The sequence below is a fragment of the Apis laboriosa genome, unplaced genomic scaffold, assembly GCF_014066325.1.
Source record: "Apis laboriosa isolate Shangri-la unplaced genomic scaffold, ASM1406632v1 scaffold5_cov152, whole genome shotgun sequence".
NCBI lineage: Eukaryota > Metazoa > Arthropoda > Insecta > Hymenoptera > Apidae > Apis > Apis laboriosa.
Genome location: NW_025223857.1, coordinates 1327480 through 1351396, shown reverse-complemented (window position 1 = coordinate 1351396; position 23917 = coordinate 1327480). Strand labels below are relative to the sequence as shown.

The following is a 23917-nucleotide window of genomic DNA, read 5'->3' as shown; positions in this document are numbered from 1 at the left end:
CCAAATATTAACAAGACAACAAAAATTGTACATGGCTATTGCACATGTGCAAATATGTATATATAAATAAATATATACATATACTATAAATTTTATTATATAAGATGTAGCTGTTATGTAAAATGTTTGGGGATAAAATACAATGACATATTTTGGCAAATGTTTTGTTCATTGTCATTTACAGAGTAACAGAGTGTACAAGTATTATATCAATATTTTACATATAATACAACATTCTTCAGATGTTTGTACGAAGAAAATGTAATAAAATAATATACCTCTTTATTTTATGGATTATACCAATCAAGAAACAATAGAGAAAAAGACATAACTAAAAGAAAAAAAAGAATCCACACTCTGAGTCCTGCATTTCTCTGAATTGCTTGTCTAATTTGCTCATTAGCTTCTTTCACGTTTTCTGTCGATCCAACAACTGTTGTCATTAAACGATCTAAATCTTTATCTTGATCTAATACTTTTTCTGTAAATATTTCTTGAAGTTCAGCTATGTGTACAACTTTACTTTCTATATGTCTCACTTCTTCTGTTAATGTATTAAGTTCATTATATAATTGTTCATTTTCTGCTTCAAATACTTGTATATCTTCAGGTGATATTTCTTCTTCATATATTAATGTATTTACATCCCCATTTATTTCTTGTATTTTCATAGGGCTTGAATCATCAGAATTAATTTTATTTTCTTTGTCTTCAGTTTTTTCATTTGTGTTTGAACTGGATTTTATTTTATGCTCTAATTCTTTAATTGGTTTTTTTTCCAGTTCCAATTTGGCAATTTTTCTTATTTCCATTGCTCTTTTTACTCGTATTGCTTTTTGTTCTGAATAAATTTTGCAAACATTCTTCAAATAATCTTCAATTAACAATAACATAATTTCTCTATGTTCCAAATTTTGTGGAGAAACTTCAGAACTTGCTATGTCTCTCTTTAATTCTTTGATTAACTGGGAACAAGTAGTCATTATTTTTTGCGCACCAACATCAATTTTATCACGATCAGCATCTGTCATACTTGGCATATTTGACATGTAGTTAGAAAAATTTAAATATGCTTTTCGATTTTCCAATAAAAATTCGCGTAATTTTGAAATTTGTGCAACAACACCTTGAACTTTTATAAAAAAGGCACTTTTATTTTTTGCCTTTTTTATATTTTGTGTATTATCAATAATTCCTAAAGCTTTATTACGAAGACTAATAGTTTTTACACTTGCTTTAAATAATGTACTAACATCCATTTTTATTTGCCGTTAAAATTAATTTTTTTTACACAATTTTTAGTAAAAAAGAAGGTACCTTATTTTATGCTTACTTAGCAACTTATTGTATTTAATAAATTAAGAAGCCAAAATTTAAAATAAAATACAATTATAAAGAATGGGTATGTATAATATTTCACGAAATACATATAAGAAAAATTCGCCATTTCAAATAAATTTTTTATCGAACTTTAAGATATTCATCATACGGTATTATTAACTATTACAATGCTTAACCTAAAAATAAAAAAAAAAAGTTATTATACGTTAAATTATTTTAATAATTGAAAAAATATACCATAATAAATAAATTAATGTGTATATATAAAATTGTAATAATTTTTATTATAATTATATTATTTATTAATTCAATATCTACAAAAATTGTCAAACTATTATTTTTAAAATAAAAATTTTTATCATTTATGAAATCTTATATAGAATGTAAAATACATTACATTTATATTTTATACATTTTTACTATTTTTGACAGTGCACATTTAAATAATATATATATATATATATATATATATATATATAATAAACATAAAATATAAAATCTTGCTATAGTATATGAAATTTAGAATATTTCTAGAATCAAAAAACGTATATTTATATGAAGTCGAATAAATGAAAAAAGAATTAATTTTAAAATTTTAAAATATAATAAAATATAAATTGAAAAAATATATAAATCAAATTATTTTTATGCAATCAAATAATTGATATTGCAATGTACAATTTTTGAAAACCGGAACATATAATTGAATGAAATACTACTACCGAAATGACAAGATGGCACGTCAGCAGCAAGCAGACGTTGATGAACTTTTCGATGTAAAAAATCATTTCTATATTGGCAATTATCAACAATGTATCAACGAAGCACAAAAAATCAAGGTTTGTAATCATAGAATATGTTTTTTTTAAACGCATACCTTTTTCTCTTATACAAAAAATATTTTTTTCTATATCAAAACAAATTATTTTATTGTCACGATATATTAATTTAATTTTTATCTATATTAATATTAAAAATAATTTCTTAATTATTTTAAGTAAAATATTAATGTTAATTTATATTACTGTAGTCATCTTCACCAGAAGTGATAATGGAACGAGATGTATTTCTCTATCGTGCATATATAGCACAAAGAAAATTTCGTGTTGTGCTAGATGAAATTAATAATTCTTCTCCTCCTGATTTACAACCATTGAAAATGTTGGCTGATTATTTTGCGAATCCATGTCGCAGAGAAGCGATTGTCGCAGAATTGCAACAAGCGACCAATCGTACTAATTATGATAATCACAATTTTCTGATTGTTGCTGCAACTATCTATTATCATGAAAAAAACTTAGAAGCAGCACTTAGGATACTTCGTAATGTAGATCATCTAGAATGTTTAGCCCTAACTCTGCAAATTTATTTAAAAATGGATCGATTGGATCTTGCAAAGAAAGAATTAGTTACTATGCAGGAGAAAGATGATGATGCTACTCTAACTCAATTGGCACAAGCATGGTTAAACATAAGCAGTGGTGGAGATAAGTTACAAGATGCTTACTATATATTTCAAGTAAAATTATATTTATTATATATGTTTAGTTTAAAGATAATTTATTATAATATATTATATAATTTTAGGATATGATAGATAAACATTCCAGTACAAGTATGTTATTAAATGGTCAAGCTACTTGTTTTATTGGACAAGCTAAATATGAAGAAGCTGAAACAGCTTTGCAAGAATCTTTGGATAAAGATAGTAATAATCCAGATACTTTAATCAATATGATTGTACTTTCTCAGCATATGGGAAAACCACCTGAAGTTGCTAATCGTTATTTAAGTCAATTGAAGGATTCACATTTGGAACATCCATTCGTTAAAGAATATTTACAAAAAGAAATAGAATTCCAAAGACTCAGGAAACAATATTCTTTATCTGCCTAAACTATATTGACTCATAGCATTTTATAAATTAAAATTAAGAAAGCATTGAGAGTGATATAACAATATGAATTCTAGATGCAAAGTGCTATGAGATTAGGATGTTATTGCAGGGTATAACGCACTTCAATTAAAATTAAATTTTTATTTGTTATAGTATTTTTTTTTTCTTCATATATTTTTCGTTTAGTGGTTTTATACGAGATATTTCACTTTTGCATGAAATTTTTATGATAACTGGCAAATAAAAAGATAGATAAACTATTTACAACTTTTACATATATAATTAAGAAAATATATAAAAAATAATTAGATATCTACTTCATCTACTCTCTTAATAAAATATTTACAATAAGAATAAAATATGGCTGCCATTTTATATTACAGTTATAAAAAAATTATGAAAGATAATAAAATTCCAAATTGCATGCATTTTAACATACAGTAGGTAAATTTCATCTTACATATTGTTATAGTGTAATGATTTGTTCTACGCATTAGTATTTATAAAAAAAATTACATTGAAATACACATTAAACTAAATAAATTTACTAGTATTTTTTCTTCTATTATAAATAAAATATGAAAAGTTGGAGCGATCGGCAACTTTTCTCATAACTCCTTTGGTAAATTGCAATTTCTTTCGAGCCTCGCCATCTAACGTCACATTTTGTAAATATTTAGTGTCAAGCCGAAAAACGTTTATTATATGGGAGAATTCGAAAATTTAAACGGACAAGTTTAGTTAGTCGGAATGTGTTAAAAGTGACAAGAGTTCGGTGTAAATCCTAAAGACATTTGTCGTAAAAAAAGATAATTTCGTTATTAAAGATCACGAATTAGTCACTGGATTCCGGCGGGAGATACAATTGCATTGAGACACTTTTGAATATCTTTGTTCTTTGGTAATCGTTTGGGAGGGACCAAGAAACAGATTGTGGATTTTTTCTTTGAGAAATATCGTGTTAGATCAACACAAATCTTTAGAACATGGCGACACAAAATAGGTATATAATTATTTCTAACAATATAATTATAAAGATGCTGACTAGAATAACAGTTCATAATTATATTTTGCTTTCTATTATTCATCATCTTCGTCGGTTAACCAATCTTTCTAATTTTTGTACTCTTTTCAACTAATCATTTTCACTGTTATTTGTAGCACAGGTAGTTTTTTTCTTTATATGATACATTTTGAATATAACTGATAAATACTTTCTATGTATATCTATAATCACGATTGTATTATATCGAGTATGCTACGTATTAGAAATTATTTTTTAATTATATAGTATTATAATGTCGGTATTTAACCTATAATGTAGAAAATTTTTATATAATAGAATTATTATACTGCATTAGTATATTTTAAAATTTCTAATAAAACTATTGTTCATTAATTATGTTCATTAAATTGATATTGAATTTTTAAGATTTTTATATATTTTCAGGAACGCACTTTGCTAGTCGTAAACCTGTACGTCCGCTAAGAATTTGAAAAATAGAAGTGTGCGATTAAACGTCACAACGGCTGAGCAAAAGTACTATTTACTATTGGAATTACATGACAATAAACGAGATACAATAAAAAAAAACAAATAATTCATATGCAAATAATTTAAAAAAAATTAATTTAAAGTCGTAAAGGAGTGATATATATTAAAATATAAGATACATGGTTTTTCTGAAATTATTATTTGTTTTATAATTATTCAGAATATTGTTTATATTCTAAACTATTTTGGATTAACTTAATTATATTTCTCTATTTCATATTCATAGATTATATTATATTGTTATTTGCAAATATTTAGAAATATATTATATAATGAAAAAACAATAGGAGAAAATATTTGAATATTAATAATAATTGTACATGATTATTTGTTAATGAATTTTATTTTTTAATTTAAATTTATTGCAAATTGATATATAATAATATTCATTTTATTTAGTATATCATAATACTTATTTCGTTAAAGAAAGAATATAAAGATCATATATATATGTTCTATTAAAGAATATTTCCTTTAGATTTAAGTATTTTGTAGCATTTTATACATTTATTTTGACTATGTATCATACTATGTATCCACCACAAATAATGGTGCAGATAATGGGTGGCCAACAGGCAAATGGACAGTGTCCACCAGTTCAATCACACACAATGCACATTCATGGTGCAAGTGCATTCCATCAGGCAGAATATGCAAAATATCGCTCAGATGCTTGTTCTCAGAACAGACATCAAATGATACAGGTATATTATCATTTATATCATAAGTTTAAAAAGTTCAAAAATATCAATATATTTTATATTTTTTTAAAAAAATACCTTTGAGTACAAGCAGTATTCTTGCAGACAGGATCTTATCCATTGGAGCTATTGCAATTGATGGGGGTTGAAATACCATCTCTACGGCATGTAGAGTATATGCAATCAAATAACAGCACACAAACAGGACACTGGCAAAGACGTATAAATATTTCAAACAATACACCTATTATACCTTCTCCACATCTTGCTTTTAGACCCAATGATAATAATTTAACAAGCAAAAAGTCAAACTGGTATAATAAATTAAGTAAAAGAACTTCTTTTCGAGATTCTTACGTAAATAACGAAAAATATAGCAGCGATAGTGGCTTTAGTTCACGATCTCCAACACCAAATAAACATCATATCGATAGTAGTCAAACAGAAAGCTCGGATGAACGAGATTCTGTAATTTCTTCAGTTGAACAAAGTATGAAGTAAGTGTTATTTATGTAAATAAATAAGGATGATTAAAAAGAATTTTAATGATATAATTGTTTAATACATTATAAAATCAAAAGATTATTGTGTTCCAGAAAGTCACACAAAATACATCCAAATAATGTTACAAACAATAGAATAATGCAATATGGTATAATTTCAAATAGTTCTACACATCAATATTATCAGAATCAACGATCTATTAATTGTTATCCTACTACCATGTCAACATCTAGAACTCAAATGCAAACTTATCAGAATAAAAGAAGGTATCATTCAGGTATGTTCACAATAATGATTGCATGCTAATTCATCTATCATTTACTTCAGAAACAAATTATAATTTTAGGAAGGAATAGTCCACCTCCTCAAAGATTACCTAGAAATAAAAGATATATGGGATTATTATCGCCTAATTATCACATGTTTCCCAGATATGGAATTGCTCCAGATCGATTCCTAGCTAGGTCACATTTAGTTGAGGTAACTCGTACACCAGATGATTTACTTAATGGATCAATTTGGGATAAACTTTCGAAAGATATTTGGTCGAAATTTATGTTAAATCAACAGACTGAGACTGTTTATAGAAACAAGATGATGCTTTGGAGATATCTTTATGTTTACATCAAGGTAATACATAATTTAAACATTTTGTATATATGAATGAAATTGTAATATTTATTTTCAGACAGCATTTCCAAAATATGGGTTATTCTTGGTTGGTTCTACAATGAATGGTTTTGGATCAGATAATAGTGATGTTGACATGTGCCTTTTAGTAAGACATACAGAAATGGATCAAAGGAATGAAGCTATTGGACATTTAGAGCAAATATTGAAATGCCTTAAAAGATGTGGTACAATTTAAATATTAGTTTTACTACTGATTAATTAATTATAAAATTTCAAATTAATAAAATGAGATTTTTATGTTAACAGATTTTATAGAACAATTAGAACTTATACAAGCAAAAGTACCAATTCTAAAATTCCATGATTCGATACAAAATTTAGAAGTTGATTTAAATTGTAACAATGCTGTTGGAATTCGAAATACTCATCTTCTTTATTGTTATTCTCGAAGTAAAATGATTTTAATTAATAAAAAAAAAATATTTAAATTATGATAATTTATTTTACATAATTATTTTTTCAAATATTTTACAGTTGATTGGAGAGTGAGACCATTGGTACTTGTGGTTAAACTTTGGGCTCAATCTCAGGATATTAATGACGCCAAGAACATGACAATATCCAGTTATTCCTTAGTTCTTATGGTCATTCATTTTTTGCAGTGTATTTATCCAATCTACTTTTTACTTCATAATAGATACGTATTGTTTATTTATTTAAATATATTATTTTTCTTAGATGGTGTCAATCCACCGGTTTTACCTTGTTTACATTCCCTTTATGAAGGCAAATTCACACCACATACAGACATCCATTGCATAGATATCCAAGAAGAACTGGATATTCCAGTTTCCGTACTTCGGCCTAAGAATCGTCAGTCGTTAGGAGAATTGTTCATCGAATTTTTTCGGTATTATGTCATGTTCGAGTGAGTAGAAAAAAAAAATATTAAGATATATTTCAATGAGTAATATTATACTAAATAAAAATTAATTAGTTTCAATCAGTATGCGATATCAGTCCGTTTGGCTAATAAAATACCAATAGAAGAATGCCGAAGAGCACGATCTTATAAAAATGATCCTCATCAGTGGAAATATTTATGTATTGAAGGTGAATAATGAGATAAGTTAAGAATCATTAAAGAAAAAAATAATGTTTTATATTCATTAAATATTTATATATTTGCAGAACCTTTTGATCTAACTAACACTGCTAGATCAGTTTACGATCCAGATGTTTTTGCAAGGATTAAATACGTATTTGATTGTACATACCAGAAATTGAAAGAACATCATGACCTAGCCAGGATATTCGTCAAGGTGGATTCTACTTCACCCTATACTATGACGTAATCACATTCATACAGGCTGGTACAGAAATATTCACATTATCTAGTATAATTTTATATTCGAAAAACGGTTTATTTTTGCAATTGGCCTCTTCCAATGTAATTCGAGGCAATTCGACTGATATTACTTACGGTATGAGATAAAATAGTACAATGAGGTAATTTTCTACGCTTATCTTGAGCTAATATGCTCGTATCTTGTGATAATAGCCTGCACTTTCGTGCAATGGCTCATTCGTTGCGTTTAGAAACTCGAGTTTTTCTCTCGTCTCGTTTTGTTTCAGTTTTATTTCCTTTTTATAAACATATAAAACTACTCGCTGCAAGAATTTATATTTATATGAAAAAAAAGAAATAATAATAACATAAAAGTGCAATAGCATTTGTGATTTGAAAATGGTGCTAAATCAAATCTAACATTCGATGATAACAATTATACATGAATGAAATACTTTTATATAAAAATATTCCTATCCTATTTAGAATTTTTTTTAAGTTCATTTTGATATATAACTTTATAAAGTTTTTCAAAATTTTCAAATACGAAAATACAGTGCCTTACACTTATCGGCTTATAATTTATTCGATAAGTAGTTTCTCATTAATCTAAAAATTATCGTAAAAAATTTCATGTTTTTTTTGACAATTAGCTAAAAAAAATTATATATTTAAAATTAAAAAAATGACATGTCATCGAAAATTTTCTTTAATATTTAAAATATTCAAATATGAAATAAAAAAAAAGTACTTATTATTAATTTAAAAATTGTAGCGAATATAAATTTACACTTTAGAAAAGCCTAAAAAAAAATATATCTCTTTGAGATAACGAAAAAAAATTAAAAAGTAAAAAAGATAAAAAATTGTTGTTCGAAAAAAAACAAAAATTAGAAATTGAAAAAAGATATTAATAATATTTACACTAAACTATCAACGAAAACATATAAAAATCATTCATCATCAGCATACCATATAATTATATATTGAAAATCTTGCAAGTAGACTGAACTATTTAATTATTCATTTTATCAAATTTTCAATAGTTTTCTTTTTCTTAAAATGGACACATTCTGTCATTAAAGTTCCTATTTTCATTAAAAGAATTAAAAATCCTTACTTCCGGTTCTAGTCTTCTTTTGATTAGTCTTTCGTATGAAAAATGCGTGAAATAATATATATGAGGTATTTAAAATATCGTATAGTAAAAACATAAGGCTGTGTTAACAGTATAAAACGTATAAACTACAATTTTTGCGCCTGTGCAGACAATTAAAGTACATATTATTTATAAATCAAACGTAAAATTAATAATTTCTTTAAAAAAAAACAATTTTTTTCATCAAGTATTTTTTTTTTGTAAGTATAAATAATTTAAAAAATTTCCAGGTAAATGTTAACTATGTACATCGTATTTTGACAGGCCTAATATATTTTTATAAATAATTATTTACTTATTTTTGTAACAGATATAAAGAAATTAAATATTGTCTTCCTTCGCTAAATTAAAAAATTCATGATCTTTCTGATTTTGTCAATTATACGCACATGTTATATGCTAATTATACGCTAAATTTTAAGGCGATATCATCAAATTTTTGTAATTTCGATTTTGTTGTTAAATAAAAACTATTTATATACATAACATTTGAATATTGTATTATTATTAAATTTTATTGTAGAATTAATATTCTAGAAAAAAGATAAATCACGTTAGATTTTGCAGGTTAGAAACAAACGAAAATTGTTTTTCCAAATTAAATTTATTCATTTTTTAAAGTTCACAATGAATTTTCATATTATATTCTGCAGTTAGCGGTGCGCTGTTGGTCGGAAAGGAGAAAAGAAAACAATTTTGTATTATGTAATGTTTTCTTTCTTTTTCTCATTCTTAATTTGTTTCGTGAGTTTGTTATCCAAATTTTTTACCGCGAGAAGCCAGTACAGATAAAAAATACAGAAAAAAATTGCAGAGGGTTTGCAAGAGAGAAAAAAAAAAAAAAAAAAAAAAAAAAAAAAAAAAAAAAAAAAAAAAAAAAAAAAAAAAAAAAAAAAAAAAGAGAGAGAGAAAGAGAGAACAAAAGAAAGAATCTAAATTATAAGGAATTAGCAGATAGAACCATACTTTGGTCAGTATATTAGAACGCATAAAATATTATGAACACTAAATGAACTACTCATATCTTTATAGATAAGAATAATATTCAAAATCCAGATAATTTCTTGTTTCTTTTTTTTTCTAAACTGTGTCAATTTTCATCTAAACAATACTATTATAAAATGGCAATGTTAATCGAAATTAACATTCTATTTCTTTTCTTTAATTTTTTTTCCTTCTTTTTTGAAGGAAATTGTTTTAATTACTTGAACATACATTTGTAATTTGTTTCTTTTTCTTTTTTTTTCTTTTTTTTTTTTTTGTCATTTATATGCAAATCCTATAAAAGAAAAAACAAGTACTGAATGAAAATCATTTTTCTCATTCTTGCGCGCTCTGTCGGCCCCTGCGGTAAATAAAATATATACAATATATATATGTGTATGTATGTGTATATATATATCGATCTAACCAGAAAAGATAGAAAGTAATTAACATGATCAAAATTAATAAGATTCCTTATTGATTAGCGTAATGTTAATATTACGCTATACTTATGAGAAAGGATTCCTCCTTCATGACGATACTCAAGTGTCGGCCTTATGCTGTTTGACGACAATTTGGTCAGAAATTTCTGATCAACCTGATGATGTTTTATCAGTTCAGAAATAAGTCAATGACGATAATAATCGTGCTATTTTCTTTTGTTATCAATATTGTTGAGTGCCCACGCGTTGCAAGAATCGTACTTTTTATTATAATTTTTTTTGCAGTTTACAAAATAATAATTAAACGGCATACGGATCACCAAAAAAAGAAAAAAGAAAAAAAAGAAAAAACAATTTCACTGTTGTGAAATTCCAGGATTTTGTAAAATCCTTTTAGATTTTTCTCAGCAATAGCTGTTTATTTCATATTTTTTTAAAGAAAAATAAAAAAAAATGTAACGCGTTATTAGACTCAATAATATAATGCGTCTTAATTCTTTTTTTCTTTTGTTTACATTGCGGATGTATCAAATATCCGTAACATTGTAAATATTTCCTTTTTTTTCTGTTTTGCCATTTAGAGATTCTTTCAGTCATTTCAACTAATATATTGGCACATTTCTCAAATTTGATCAAGTCATGAAGCGTTACACGTTCCATATCTTCCATTTTTCTCTTTTATCTTTATTATCATTACATTTTTTTGTTTTTCAGTATTTTGATGTTTTTTTTTATTTTTTTTTTATTTTTTATTTTTTATTTTTTATTTTGCTGTGTGTGTAATTTTAACGTCACTTGATCCCCGCGATAAAACGGTACGTTCACGGTAAACGCGTGTCACAGTGATAGTTGGTAATTTTAGTGTGATAATGTCGTCTCCCAGTCTCTTTCCTTTTTTTGTATTTTTAAGAAATTTTTTTTTGGCTTGTCGCACTTGTTATGCCCGGTGGTTTTACTCTTTAACCATTTCCTTTCCCCGTCTAGAACAATTCAGCATTTCGACGGTAAATGGCGACGAACTCTCCCGTTTGTAGTATTTTTTTTTTTTTTTTTTTGGTTTGCTTGTTTGTTTTAAAACCCTCTTTTAAAACGCCGACGACTGCGTGTGCATATACCGTACTCGATCGCCGAGCCGTTTTACCGTTTTGCGCAGTTAGTGATTTGTGGTTGTTGGTCGAAGAAGAATTGGTCGAACGAGCCTTCAGTCGCTCCCGCGACGCTGCATAGCAATTGCGTTGCTCAGCCGTACGGTCTCGGCTCAATATGGCTGGGAGAACTGTCCCCCAGCTTGTGACTGTCCAGATTGATAAAAACCACTTCGATCACCTTGATAAGTTGAATCTTGAGATAATAAACCATCCATTTGCGATTGAAATTCTCCGACAGCAAACGAATCTTGAGAAAGCTCTGCTTGACTAAGACCGGGTTGAGAAAGACTGAAACCTGGTTGCGACATTCCCTGTGTCGTACCCTGAGTTAATGGTAAACCTGGCTGACTATATGGTTGAGTATTTTGTTCCGTTTGACTTAGTTTGCCCATTCGTGGACCCTGCTTATTTTTCGATAAAGATGTTCCTCGACGATTACGTTGGTTTTGTCTAGCCTGTAATGCTTGCTGATGTTGATTATAAAATCGTGGAGGCACATGTGCCATATTCATAAACATTCCTACTGGAACTGGAACATTATTCATCGCTGCTTGAGCTCTCTCTGGACTGATATAGCTTATGGTGTCATGGGTCCTACTGAATATATCTAAAGGTACATTTCTTTGATAATAAGGATTATGATTTTGCGTTCCATTAACCTGAGTACCTGATCGATCGTACACGGAACCTGGAATAAGAGCTTCTCTTGCGTCATACATTGACGTAGACATGAAATGAGAACCTGGATTAGCAGCATTAACGAGTTTCTTTGGCTTAGCAAATTGAATCATAGATTCTTTAAGATTATTCAACGGTCCTTCTACTAGAACTTTTTGTTCTTTATAAAAACTCAATAAATGATTCCATAATGGTTGCTTTGATAATACTTTCGGATTTCCTACAATTATGATTCCATACTTGGCTCGGGTTAAAGCCACATTTAACCTTCGTGGGTCATTCAGAAATCCAATACCTTGATGTTCATTCGATCGGACGCAAGACATAATTATTATATCCTTTTCTCTACCCTGAAATGCATCTACACTGGCAACTTCGATCTCCTGATAAAGTTTTGAGTGCAAAGATCCTTGGTATTGCATATATTGAACTAAATAGGCTCGTTGACCTTCGTATGGAGTTATTACTCCAATTTGTTCAGGCTTTACACCACAACGTAAAAATCTAGTTGCTATTTTTTCAACATTAGATGCTTCCGTTCGATTCAAATACGATGTACCACTTCCAGCTATTTCTTCTTGACCTTGAGTAACATAAAAAAACATAGGTTTGTCAGGTGCAGGCCAAGGAAAATCAATTTTCAACAATTTTCTTTCATCTGCACATACACCATTTTGCAAAGAACCTTCATAGAAAAAATTTGATGGAAATCGAGAAAGATCTGGATGCATACGATATTGTACTTCTAATCTGAAAGGTCTAATTCCAAGTACAACTAGTCTTTCGAAAAGAGATTGTGATAAACCTGCTCTTGCAGCTTTTTTGCACATAACTACTGGTCCTAATTGACAATGATCACCGACGAGAATTAATTGTTTTGCTCCAAGAACAACTGGCACCATACATTCAGGTTCAGTTGCTTGCATACTCTCATCAATAAGAATCGAATGAAACTTGAGCCTGTGTAATCTAGGATCACCAGCTCCAACACAGGTACAGCAAATTACATCAGCTGCTTCCAATAATTCTTTTTCTGCTGCTTTTTTCAATAATCTGTAACGTTTTTCATCAACGCTAGATAATTCTCCGGTTTCATCTTTTAATTGCTGCAACTTTTGCAATTCAGTATTTGTCTCCATATTTTTGATTTGATTATGAAGAGCAAGAAAGCTTACTGGCGAATCGATTGCTTCTCGTGATTTTGCACAGAGTCGTACAACTTTTAAATTAGATTTATGTATTTTTTCTGTGAGTTGATCCACAGCTGTATTTGAAGGAGCACATACCAAAACGGGACCACCGTTTTGTTTTACAAGTTGATAAACTATCGTAGCGCTAGTTACAGTTTTTCCTGTTCCAGGTGGTCCTTGAATCAAAGATAAAGGTCTCTGTACAGCATGTTTTACAGCATATACTTGAGAACGATTTAAATCTGGCAAATTTGGAGCACTAAAATGCTTAGGAAGATGGCAGCGAAATAGAACTTCTTCCACTTCATGTCCTAATAATCTATGATATATGTAACCGGATACAGAAGTATCATCCACAGCAAATTTCCGCAATGCTAATTGCATGCTATTGTAAAAAAAGAATATATTAAAAAAAAAACATTTTTAAATATTACAAAATAAAATATAAATATAAATAACTTACCGATCAAAACTTGTACTTTTCCAAATAAAATCAACGACGAAATTACTAACACATTCCGTCGGAGCGCCAGAATTATTTTTTAATTCAATCCCGACTTCTTCTCCATAATTATCAGGAATTTTAATCACGTGTCCAATTCCAGACCAAGGTTTGTGAAGTTCACCCAAATAGCGAAGTCTCAGTTCATCTCCATGCATTAACTTCATATCACCGTCTGTTTTGGCTAACATGAAATAGGCGATTGTCTTTTTATTTAATCCAACATCCCAACGTACTTCGATGTTCTCTTGAGTTTGAGATTCTTTTAAACGTTTATCATAATCGGCTTCTAATTTTACGAGTGGACCAAATATATTCTGGTATTGGTATCCATCTTCATATCGCAGAAGTACTTGTTGCGGTTCTTCATCTACTCCAGGTTTTTCAAGATCTTGGAAAGTCGCATCGACATTGTCCCGCCATAATTCTTCCAACTTATTGATTTGTTGAGCAGAAATTTGTCTGGCACGTAATTGTTCCTGTTCTGATGGGATTTTTACTAACCAAGCTAAAAAAGAACGATCTTCAATCAATGGTTTCCATTGTTCTTGATCCCTACAAAATTTAAAAAAATATTAAAAATTATAATAAATCATTACATTCGTAATTTTTATTAAAAATAAGTTTACCAATTCATATCCTTCAAGGAACTTTGAGCTGCACATGGTTGGCGGCAGAGTAATACAACAACAGAATCTGCTTTAGCAGGAATAAAACCAAGAACAAAAACATTCCTAACAGCACATGAATAACATTCCAGAACAGTTTCTCCCAAAGGGCCATCTCTGTAATATAAATAAATTATGTAAAATTAATGTAAAACTAAAATGTAAAATTAAAAATTATTACATAACTGAAACTAAATAAAATATAATACCTGTGTAAAGTAACTTCCTTATGTTTAGCTCGAACAAGATGGTTAATAATATGAGAACCAGATGTATTTCCACGTCCATTACAAAACCATTTGCGGCAGACATTACACATAACAACACAAGATGCTTCATGAATACCACAATATTTACATGCATGTTCTGGTAAATCACGATTGTAGTATGCTTCTTCTTCTTCTTCTTCAAACTGTAATTCTGCAAGACTTTGTGCTGCTCCAGAAATTTTCAAGTCTAAAGATGAACTGCCACTTGTTCCATTAACCTAGATAAAAATCATAACAATGTATAAAAACATATTAATAGATATTTATCTCAAATATTATATCTTATTTTTTAATATTCAAGGATTTTGTTTATACTGTATTTTATATATATATATATATATTTTTAAATCTCATCTATATAAGTATATTTTTTTTCATTTACAATGATATTATATTATATTATTATTTTTTTTTTCATATTCATAAAATTATAAATCAGAAATGATACAAATTACTTATCTTGCATAACAATACGAAACGTTAATTATCGCAAAAATCACCTAACCTCTAATCATCGAAAAAATATTAATCATGTTTAGAAAAACTAATTTAAATATGAGAAGATTATGTTTACAATATTTTATACATTATAAAAATTTTATTTATAAAGAAATTACTTCTTATGTATAGCATGAAAACGAAAAAAATGTATAGGTCATGAAATCAAGATAAGGCGTGGACATAGAAATGATATATATCAGAAATTGGTGAAACTAAAATTGAATGAGGTTAGGTACCAGCCAAATTTAAACAAAAACTTGGAACACAATAAAGTCAATTAACAAAAATATAGGTTAGAGGTCAAATTCAGAAGAACATATGACGAGTTAAAAAACCAACCTGTACAGGCTGGTTAGGTTGACTTTGGGCAGCATCGTGTTGCGAAGCTTGAGTTTGACTCGGTGAGGGTAATGTAAAATCGGTGAAATCAAATTCGCTACCCTGCGTGTCTGCACCGATTAAATCAGCTTCCTCTGTGTCGAGAAACGTAAGGGTCTGACTGCTAGGTCCATATGCATCGACGCTCATCCTGTACAGATACTCGATGTCCTTTTCGTGCCCTGCAAGAAGATAAATCTACCTTCGACTCCAAAAGCGATGACGACCACTTTTTCCCAATAGAATACCGCGACACACACACGAAACGCTTGTGTAATTACCGTTAGCGAAATAATAGACAAACAAAACTACCAAGTAGAGTGAACTCTTAACACTGCTCAACGAAAGAGGCCAGAGGGAATCCTACGCCATACTTCGTCTCGCGCAAGTCTCGCGCCCACCAACACCGACACGAGTATGCGACTAACTTTTCTTCTTACGCTCGTTATATGTTACGTCATCAGCTGATTTTTACGTACGTCCCGAGAGATCGAGACTGAAAGTTGGGGATTTCAGCGATTTCGTAGTCACTAACGATGATTGCCTTTCTCGCGATTTGATTTTTCGTGCCGATTTCTCTCGAAATTTTTATCGGTTAAACGTATGATAAGCGGCAGATTTCGTCGCATCCCGATAGATGACGACACAACTCAGTTCAGTATGTGATTGTGGCGGGAAAAAGTACATTAAATATTATTTACGACCTTTATTTTTTCTTTAATTTCGTTATTAATTATAGTTTAAGTCAACAGATGTCGTTCGTGTATTTAAATATTGATTTATCGAATATATTATTAGTATTAAGAAAATTATTATTAAAAAAAAATTGTATTAATATTAAAAAGTATTAAATGATTAATTATATTTTATACTTAATTTTATAGATTTTATTTCATAATTAATAATATTTCTTTTAAATAATTAAAAGATACAAGAATAAAATTAAGTTAAAATTAAGCTAACACAAGTTTCGTTTTCATATTTTATATTTTTATCGTAATTATATTATATTCGTTTTTTAAAATAATTTTATAAGATATTTAAATATAAAGAGCAATATTCAATAGAGAATAAATATCATTTTTTTAAGTCGTTTATTGTCAAGTTTTTTCTTACTTTCATGCACAAAATGAATATAACAATAATTCTACATTTCTATAATCTACAATAAAAATAATAAATATAAAATTTAATATATACAAAATACTTGTATTGAATTCTACCGATTTCTACATTCTTCGGTGAATATTCGTTTTCATTTTTCTATTATATTAAATTACTTTACATAATATTTGTAAATATTTTTTTTTATACTGACTTTATAATAAGTTTTTTAAAATACAGTATTTTAATACATTTATTCACACACAATAGGCTTACGCGCACACATACAATACATTCATACACAGCATATTATATTAAATAAATATCGAACCGCATATAAAAGTAGTATAAAATTGTTCTTCTTTTATTAGATCGAAAATCGATGACAATAAACTATACAAAACAAATGTTGCATAAATTTTCAAATTTGATCTTCGATGAATAAGAAATATTTTTTATTCTTTAACGTCATATATAAAATATTTGTGAAATCAGTCTTGTGTGGCGGTATACTGATTGTAACTTTGATCAGTTTATTTTACCGATTAATCAAAAAAACTATTTGATAATTAATCATTAAAATATCAAAATTGATTGCTTTCGAATTTGATAATCGAGTTAGTTTAATTTAAAAATCTATCTATTAATGCCCAAGGGCAAGGTAAAAAATTTATATAAAATGCAGGATAACAATTATTTTTTCTTATTCGATTCATTGTAGTAGTATATTAAAAATTGCTGCTAAGAAATCTCAATTAAATCCTGCACTTTCACTTTGAAGAAACGATGAATATAATTACAATATTATTCTAAGATCCATGAAACATGAACAATTTCAGTATTAAGCATTTTCTGCAATTGTCCTCTACATTCTTCAACAACAATTATAAAATGGCACTGCAATATCTCCTTTTGTTGCTACAAAAATTTATCATATCCCCATTTTTATTCAACGACTGCTCTTAATTTCTAATGAACTTCATAAAGGTCGGTACAGGAGACGTGTTCTCTTTAAACTGTCTAATCTAACCATCTTTCATATCTTAAACGAAAATTATCACCAAATTTATGAAATTTACAGTCAATATTGAGGATTTGGCGAATTTCTTTGGAAACTATTTTGCTGATTTTGTTGTAATGGCCCAGCTGGACTAGGTCTTCCTTGTTCGCGATACTGAGGAGCGCCGGTTGATCCATTGGAAGGTCCCGTTGATCCAGGGGGCCCAGGTATCTTCCCATAATTCCCTCGCGTCGAACCTTGATAACTACCATACGCAGAATCATCACTTCGCCTAGAAACATGCCCGTACATACTTTCCGGTCTTCTAGAATTCACGGCGTTATCCGAGTTGGTGGACAATGTTCCATTCTGCTGTTGTTGCTGCTGCTGTTGCTGTTGCTGATGATGATTTTGAGCGGAAGATTGGACGTTCGAACCCGATTGTTGAGAATTTTGACTACTTGGAGGAGGAGCTGGAGCCCTCCCGTATATACTAGATCCTGTAGACACACCATAGATACCATTCTCCCTTGTACTCAGAGTTGTAGAAATCCCCCTGATCCCATAAATACTTTGCGTGCATTGTTGCAACTGATTTTGCATGTTCTGATTCGTGCTATTATGATTTTGAGAATTTTGATTTTGACCATTTTGCTGTTGACTCTCCCTGCCCGAGCTCGAACCGGTTTGACCTATTCTAATTGGATACAGGCTTTGTGCCGGGACCAATGGGCCCGGTTTAGGGATCATCAAGCCGTCCCGCGTCCCGGAACTCGATTTGGCGTACACACTTTGCGAACGATTCAGATTCGCTCTGGTCAAGGGAGGTGATTTACAATAGAGCGATTTCGTCCCACCATAAATGGATTCGACGCGTTCCAAGGCAGTAGGGGGTGCACTGTAGATCGATGAGGATGCTCCAGCAACTGGACGATAGGTTGCATACGCGCTGGAGAATTTGGGACCAGACGGTTTGTCCAAATCGTCGTAAGTATCCTCGTCAGATCTCATCGACGAATTGTCGCCATCATCTATATCTCGTGGATCCCTCGATTGTTTCGAATTTAGAACGTATTCGTGAAGGAGAGCTGCTATTGCACTTCCGGATAATGGGCCTACCCAATAAACCCAATGGTTGTCCCAACGGTTGCTTACAAACGCTGGCCCGAGTGCTCGAGCGGGATTTAAAAACGGACTCTGAAACATCATATTGAAATTCATTAATTTCTCCTTTTAACCTGTCCCCTATATTCATTCGATTGTTATATCTTATTTTGTATTCTCAGATTACATACACATGCATGATAAAAATATTCGAAAATTAAAAAAAACCAAACTTTCTTAATTCTTGCTTTTATGCATTGGTACACGTGAATTGTTTTCTTTGGAAAGCATTGTACATGTAGGCTTACAAAGCAGGTGGGACCGACGGATCGAATTCTTCTTTTTTTCTTTCTCTCTTTCTCTTTCTCTCTCTCTCTCTCTCTCTCTCTCTGTCCTTCTTACTCAACATCTCCCCTCTCCCCTCCCCCTCCTGCTAACCCACAGGTGCTGTTTAAAGACGCGGACGCGGACGAGAATTCGAAAGAAATTGAGAATCGCTTTGAATAGACCGATTGCAAAGAGGAATACGAATTTTGTGTGTGTGTGTGTATGTGTGTGTGTGTGAACATGTATATACACCGTTTTTCATATTTTTATTTCAACGTTAAGAAATTTGTTTTGTTATTTTGTAGAAAAAAATATATATGTATACTCACTGAAACTAAAGTAGCCGCCGTGTAAGCCGCGGCTAATACACCGGCTGGTTTTGAAGAGATTAACATTGGTAAAGTTTTTGAGGATTCTGATGTGAAATGGGCCAGAACTATCAACACCGAAAGCGTTAATTCTACAAGAAGCCTCTCAATAGGTCCCCCGAGACGACCTAGGGAAGTTAAGGTTTGCGTGTTCGAAGGCGTGGTTACTCTGTAATAATAAAATCAATCGTTACTTATTTAGTTTTTAATTAAAACTCGATAAATCTACAGATTTTTAAAAATATAACACGAGAGGAATGATTTTTCAACAAAAATTAAAAAAATTATCAATATTGCAAAACAATTTACACATATGGCTCGTTATGGTGTAATGTACAATGATTTTTTTATTAAAAGTTACTATAACAAGCAATATAACCAAGCATAAAAGCCCTTTGGCAGCAAGTCAGTCTCTGTGGTGTAATGTTTATATTAGCTGATGCATCGTTCAATTCATCCATCGCTTTTATATATATATATATATTGTGATGTTTTTTTTTTTGCATAAAGATTAATAATTTTATAGATTTGTATAATCGCATGAATATACGATAAAATTTTTAAATAATTAATTCTATTAAAAATTTTTTAAATATTAAATTCTTTAAAAATTTTTCAATATATCCTATTTGTTTTGGAATAATAAAGATCAATTTTATCTTTCATCATCTTAATTTTTGTAGATTAATTGAATCAAAATTAATAAAAAGAATTAATACGAGATGCATATGTGTATATCGTATCAAGGGAAAATGATTTTCACCATTAAATATTTGGAATGCCCATCTCCTTTGAAACTTATTGTCACGTGCATCGGGGAAAAAAATTTTCCCCCATCTATCCGAAGAGTGATGCAAATGAAAGCTCCCCTCTTATTCGCCTTCTCTATCTCGAGAGGCCTTATAATCGTGTCATGAGGAGAAAGCGAATTGATGAAATCAGAAATGCAGATCATGATCGCACAATTGAGATTAAATGTATACATGTACAACTATAGGATGGAAACAAGAAAAAATACATTTGTTTTATGAAATTTTCTAAATTTTTGTTCGATTTTTTTTTATCTTTCCCTATATGAGTAATAATCAGATGATTGTCATGATAATTTTTTATATTATATATAAAGATTGTTATTATCGTCTTTCCTTCTTTTTATACCTGATAAATATTAAACATTATTTATATATTAAATTTTACATACTTTTTAATATTTATGTTATTTTATATTATTCATATTTTTTTTCAAAATAGTATTTAATACAATACATATATAATATTTTTTAAAAGATACGTCAATGGTTAAAATGCATCTAAAGAGGCTGAAAAAGGTTTCAGTCTTTTAAAAGGGACCCATTTTTTTCCATCAGCCAGAAAGAGAACACTCTTTACACCCATTCTTCATTGTTTATGAACTAGCTTGCATTTTCTCTACGTTAAACATTTTTTTGCAACAAAAAAGCAATAAATACAGAAATATAGATATAGTTTAAAAATGAATATGTAATTTTACTTGAACTTTAGTTATATATTTACAACTCGAAAAAATCTTTTCTTTTTTATAAATATCTCTCTTATCATTCCTATCATCGTTCCTTACAATTGCTGAATCTAAAATTTCTTCTGTTTCCAGAGATCCATATATATAAAAAGTGAAACAAACTTCGCGCCATTTTTTTCGACTCAACGTTATACTATATTTTTTTCTGAGAAAAAAGTTTCACAAGCGAATCGACTGGCGTCCGTTTTCTCACGTTTTCCGCTCGAAAAGTTACGGTCACTCAGCCGAGACCCACCTCATAGTTTAATCCGGGGTGCACTTGATTCAAGAGATCATGTGCAACCTGTGCCTATATACAGGGGTAACCGAACTCCAAAAACACCCCCAAGGGTCCAGGGCGGCCGGCACAACGTTTAAAATAAATTTCAATTCGAAGCCAGAAAGGGGAGTGTGTGTGTGTGTGTGTGTGTATCACTTTCATTAGACCTCTGTCGTGTTTAACGAGCTATTGATATCTTCCACTCACTGGGTAGTACCACTGTATAAGTAGATTGGTATGGGCGTATACATGTATGAGCTTGCCACGGTAATCATTACTACATCCCCTTTTCCAGAGCTCCCTTTTTCAACCAAGGAAATCACCATATGTATGCGATGTGTGTGTTAAAGGCGCGGTGAAACCTATAGCGATTCCATTCTAAAGTTTTGCCCTATGGGAAAGTTCAGATGCTCGGATAATTGCGGTTAAACCAGAAAATTAGGTTCATGACGAATCACTGATCACCGAGGGCGAGTTGTGGGAAGTTTTACAAGATGATCATTCTTTCCTTGTGGAATATATTGTTACATCGAATGTTGCATCAGCTTGATAGAATTATATAGAGTTTTAAAATTTAAACAATTGTTAGATAAAATTGTTCATTCTTTTTGCGATTTTTTTGAATTAATTTCAAGCATTTTCCTCGGGAACAGTTCAGTTTCCTTCGATAATACAAATTCAAGAGGACAAAGCACAGGAATTCTTTGAAAGACCAATGCGCAAGGTTGGAGTTCTATCCCCCTTGCCGTGAATAAGAAACGTATGAAAAAAGGGGCCAGGAAGTGTGTACACCCACAAGAATCCGGTTCTGTTGTGAAACAACCATACCAATTGTTCTTATTTTTTATTTTTTTGTTTTCTTCTTCTTCTCGCTTCTTTCTTATTTTACAATAAAACTAAAATTAAATATATGTATTATAAATGTAAATATATGTATATATATACATAATAAATATATATATGTATATAGATGCACACAAAGAACATATAAAACGAAAGAGGTTAACAATGGAAGAAATTTGTCTTATATACAATTGAGTATACCGTATCGAGTCATGCCTTCACAAATTATAAGTTGTAAAAGAATCTTATTGATTTATTAGAATGCAAGGAGAAAAGAGACTATATGGCAGTTGGCCTCGAAGAAGTTGTGGATCCTTCTATAGAATCCTATATAAATCGTGGGCTGTGGCTTTCTATGGAGGAACACGTGCCAGCCACATGTTGCACAAAACGAATCCTTCAGTGATCCTTTCGAATATCCGAAGCGTAAAGTCGCAGTTACAAAGGAATTTTAGAAGCCTATAAATGATTCTCTTTCGGACGAAGGATATGAAACATCGGCAGATGTTTTCCGACTGAATCTCTTCAAAGATGTTGAATTTTCTATATGCGGATGTTTCAAAAGGATGTGTATGGAATATTATAAAATATCAATAATTTTAATCAATCTAACCTAATCTAACCTAATCTTCTGAATCATTTCAGAAAATTTTCAATGTTTATTCTAATTTTTTTAAAATATTTTTTACGATTATTTATATATTATTTAACCAATTAATTTATTATTATTTTCAGTAATAATTAATATCTTTATAATTTTTAATTTGAATTTTATCGTATTTCAAATACAATTATAATATACATTATTTTATTCTATATATACACACACACATATACACACTTTATTTTATTATATCAATATGTTATATTGTAAATTACTTGAAGAAATAATTTTTGACAGGCATATATAATCTAACAAGTTACGATCAAGGAACGGGACGATTCTCGAGAACACGTGGTTGTGACCATCTGTTGGCATACTGCTTCGACCATCTTATCCTTAGAAACCTTGCAAGTTCTTCTCTCCTGCATCCATAATATTAACACGCCAGTATCAATTTTTTTTGAAATTTTATTTTATTTATAAAATATATTTATGAAACGCAAGATATGTGTTTTAAAGAAAGAAAGAAAAAAAATTCATAAAGATAGTTTAGATTTTTAAAAACTATTTACTAAACTAACTATTTAATAAAGGAAATAAAGTATCGATTAGACGAGAATACAAAATAAAAGAAAATAGAACAGATATAATAGGAAAATGAGACAAAAGAAACTCTTTAGAAATTTATTATCAAGAAATTCAACTTTCTATCATTTTCATCGTGAAATTACCACAAAGAAGACGAGGTGTAAACTTTCCCAGCAACACGTTTAAATATTTATCTTAAAGAACGACTTATGCTCTTAATAATGAGCGACGAATTTTTAAGAGGTACGTGAAAGACTGCCATA

At 29.6% G+C, this 23917-nt stretch overlaps 5 protein-coding genes across 13 annotated transcripts in view; 2 read left to right on the top strand and 3 right to left on the bottom strand.

Moving 5' to 3' along the window:
- Window positions 1–150: 150 nt before the first annotated feature.
- Window positions 151–1480, bottom strand: LOC122718041 (syntaxin-18). The gene has a single exon (XM_043942705.1). It carries the CDS (start codon window positions 1257–1259, stop codon window positions 288–290), a length of 972 nt encoding a protein of 323 aa, XP_043798640.1. The 5' UTR covers window positions 1260–1480; the 3' UTR covers window positions 151–287.
- On the top strand, window positions 1358–3781 carry LOC122718042 (coatomer subunit epsilon). Of its 2 annotated transcripts, XM_043942707.1 has the most exons (4): window positions 1358–1402; window positions 2076–2180; window positions 2372–2860; window positions 2929–3781. In XM_043942707.1, the coding sequence occupies exons 2-4, from the start codon at window positions 2076–2078 to the stop codon at window positions 3235–3237; spliced, it is 903 nt and encodes a 300-aa protein (XP_043798642.1). In that variant the 5' UTR covers window positions 1358–1402; the 3' UTR covers window positions 3238–3781. The 2 variants fall into 2 exon arrangements, with proteins under 2 accessions (XP_043798642.1, XP_043798641.1); XM_043942706.1 differs by lacking the exon at window positions 1358–1402 and having other exon boundaries at window positions 1937–2180.
- Window positions 3782–3928: 147 nt separating this feature from the next.
- LOC122718039 (poly(A) RNA polymerase gld-2 homolog A-like) lies at window positions 3929–7992 on the top strand. Of its 6 annotated transcripts, none has more exons than XM_043942704.1 (12): window positions 3929–4241; window positions 4689–4778; window positions 5272–5497; window positions 5600–5991; window positions 6091–6275; window positions 6345–6628; window positions 6687–6855; window positions 6938–7081; window positions 7166–7294; window positions 7370–7559; window positions 7629–7744; window positions 7823–7992. In XM_043942704.1, the coding sequence occupies exons 3-12, from the start codon at window positions 5312–5314 to the stop codon at window positions 7984–7986; spliced, it is 1959 nt and encodes a 652-aa protein (XP_043798639.1). In that variant the 5' UTR covers window positions 3929–4241; window positions 4689–4778; window positions 5272–5311; the 3' UTR covers window positions 7987–7992. The 6 variants fall into 6 exon arrangements, with proteins under 6 accessions (XP_043798639.1, XP_043798638.1, XP_043798637.1 ...); XM_043942703.1 differs by having other exon boundaries at window positions 6076–6275; XM_043942702.1 differs by having other exon boundaries at window positions 5351–5497; window positions 6076–6275; window positions 7166–7559.
- A 1731-nt stretch (window positions 7993–9723) lies between these two features.
- LOC122718044 (regulator of nonsense transcripts 1) lies at window positions 9724–16465 on the bottom strand. Of its 3 annotated transcripts, none has more exons than XM_043942710.1 (6): window positions 16181–16465; window positions 15861–16081; window positions 14961–15238; window positions 14713–14868; window positions 14045–14638; window positions 9724–13966 (listed from the first exon to the last, which is right to left on the bottom strand). In XM_043942710.1, exons 2-6 carry the CDS (start codon window positions 16047–16049, stop codon window positions 11824–11826), a joined length of 3360 nt encoding a protein of 1119 aa, XP_043798645.1. In that variant the 5' UTR covers window positions 16050–16081; window positions 16181–16465; the 3' UTR covers window positions 9724–11823. The 3 variants fall into 3 exon arrangements, with proteins under 3 accessions (XP_043798645.1, XP_043798647.1, XP_043798646.1); XM_043942712.1 differs by having other exon boundaries at window positions 16212–16465; XM_043942711.1 differs by having other exon boundaries at window positions 15861–16465.
- Window positions 16466–17009: 544 nt separating this feature from the next.
- LOC122717939 (neurogenic protein big brain) overlaps window positions 17010–23917 on the bottom strand; it is a 12734-nt gene continuing 5826 nt past the window's right edge. Inside the window, exons 3-4 of the mRNA XM_043942490.1 lie at window positions 19764–19971; window positions 17010–19200 (exon numbers count right to left, since the gene is read on the bottom strand). Of these exons, the coding sequence (XP_043798425.1) occupies window positions 18085–19200; window positions 19764–19971 (1324 nt within the window). The 3' untranslated portion in view covers window positions 17010–18084. The remainder of the gene's footprint in view (window positions 19201–19763; window positions 19972–23917) is intronic.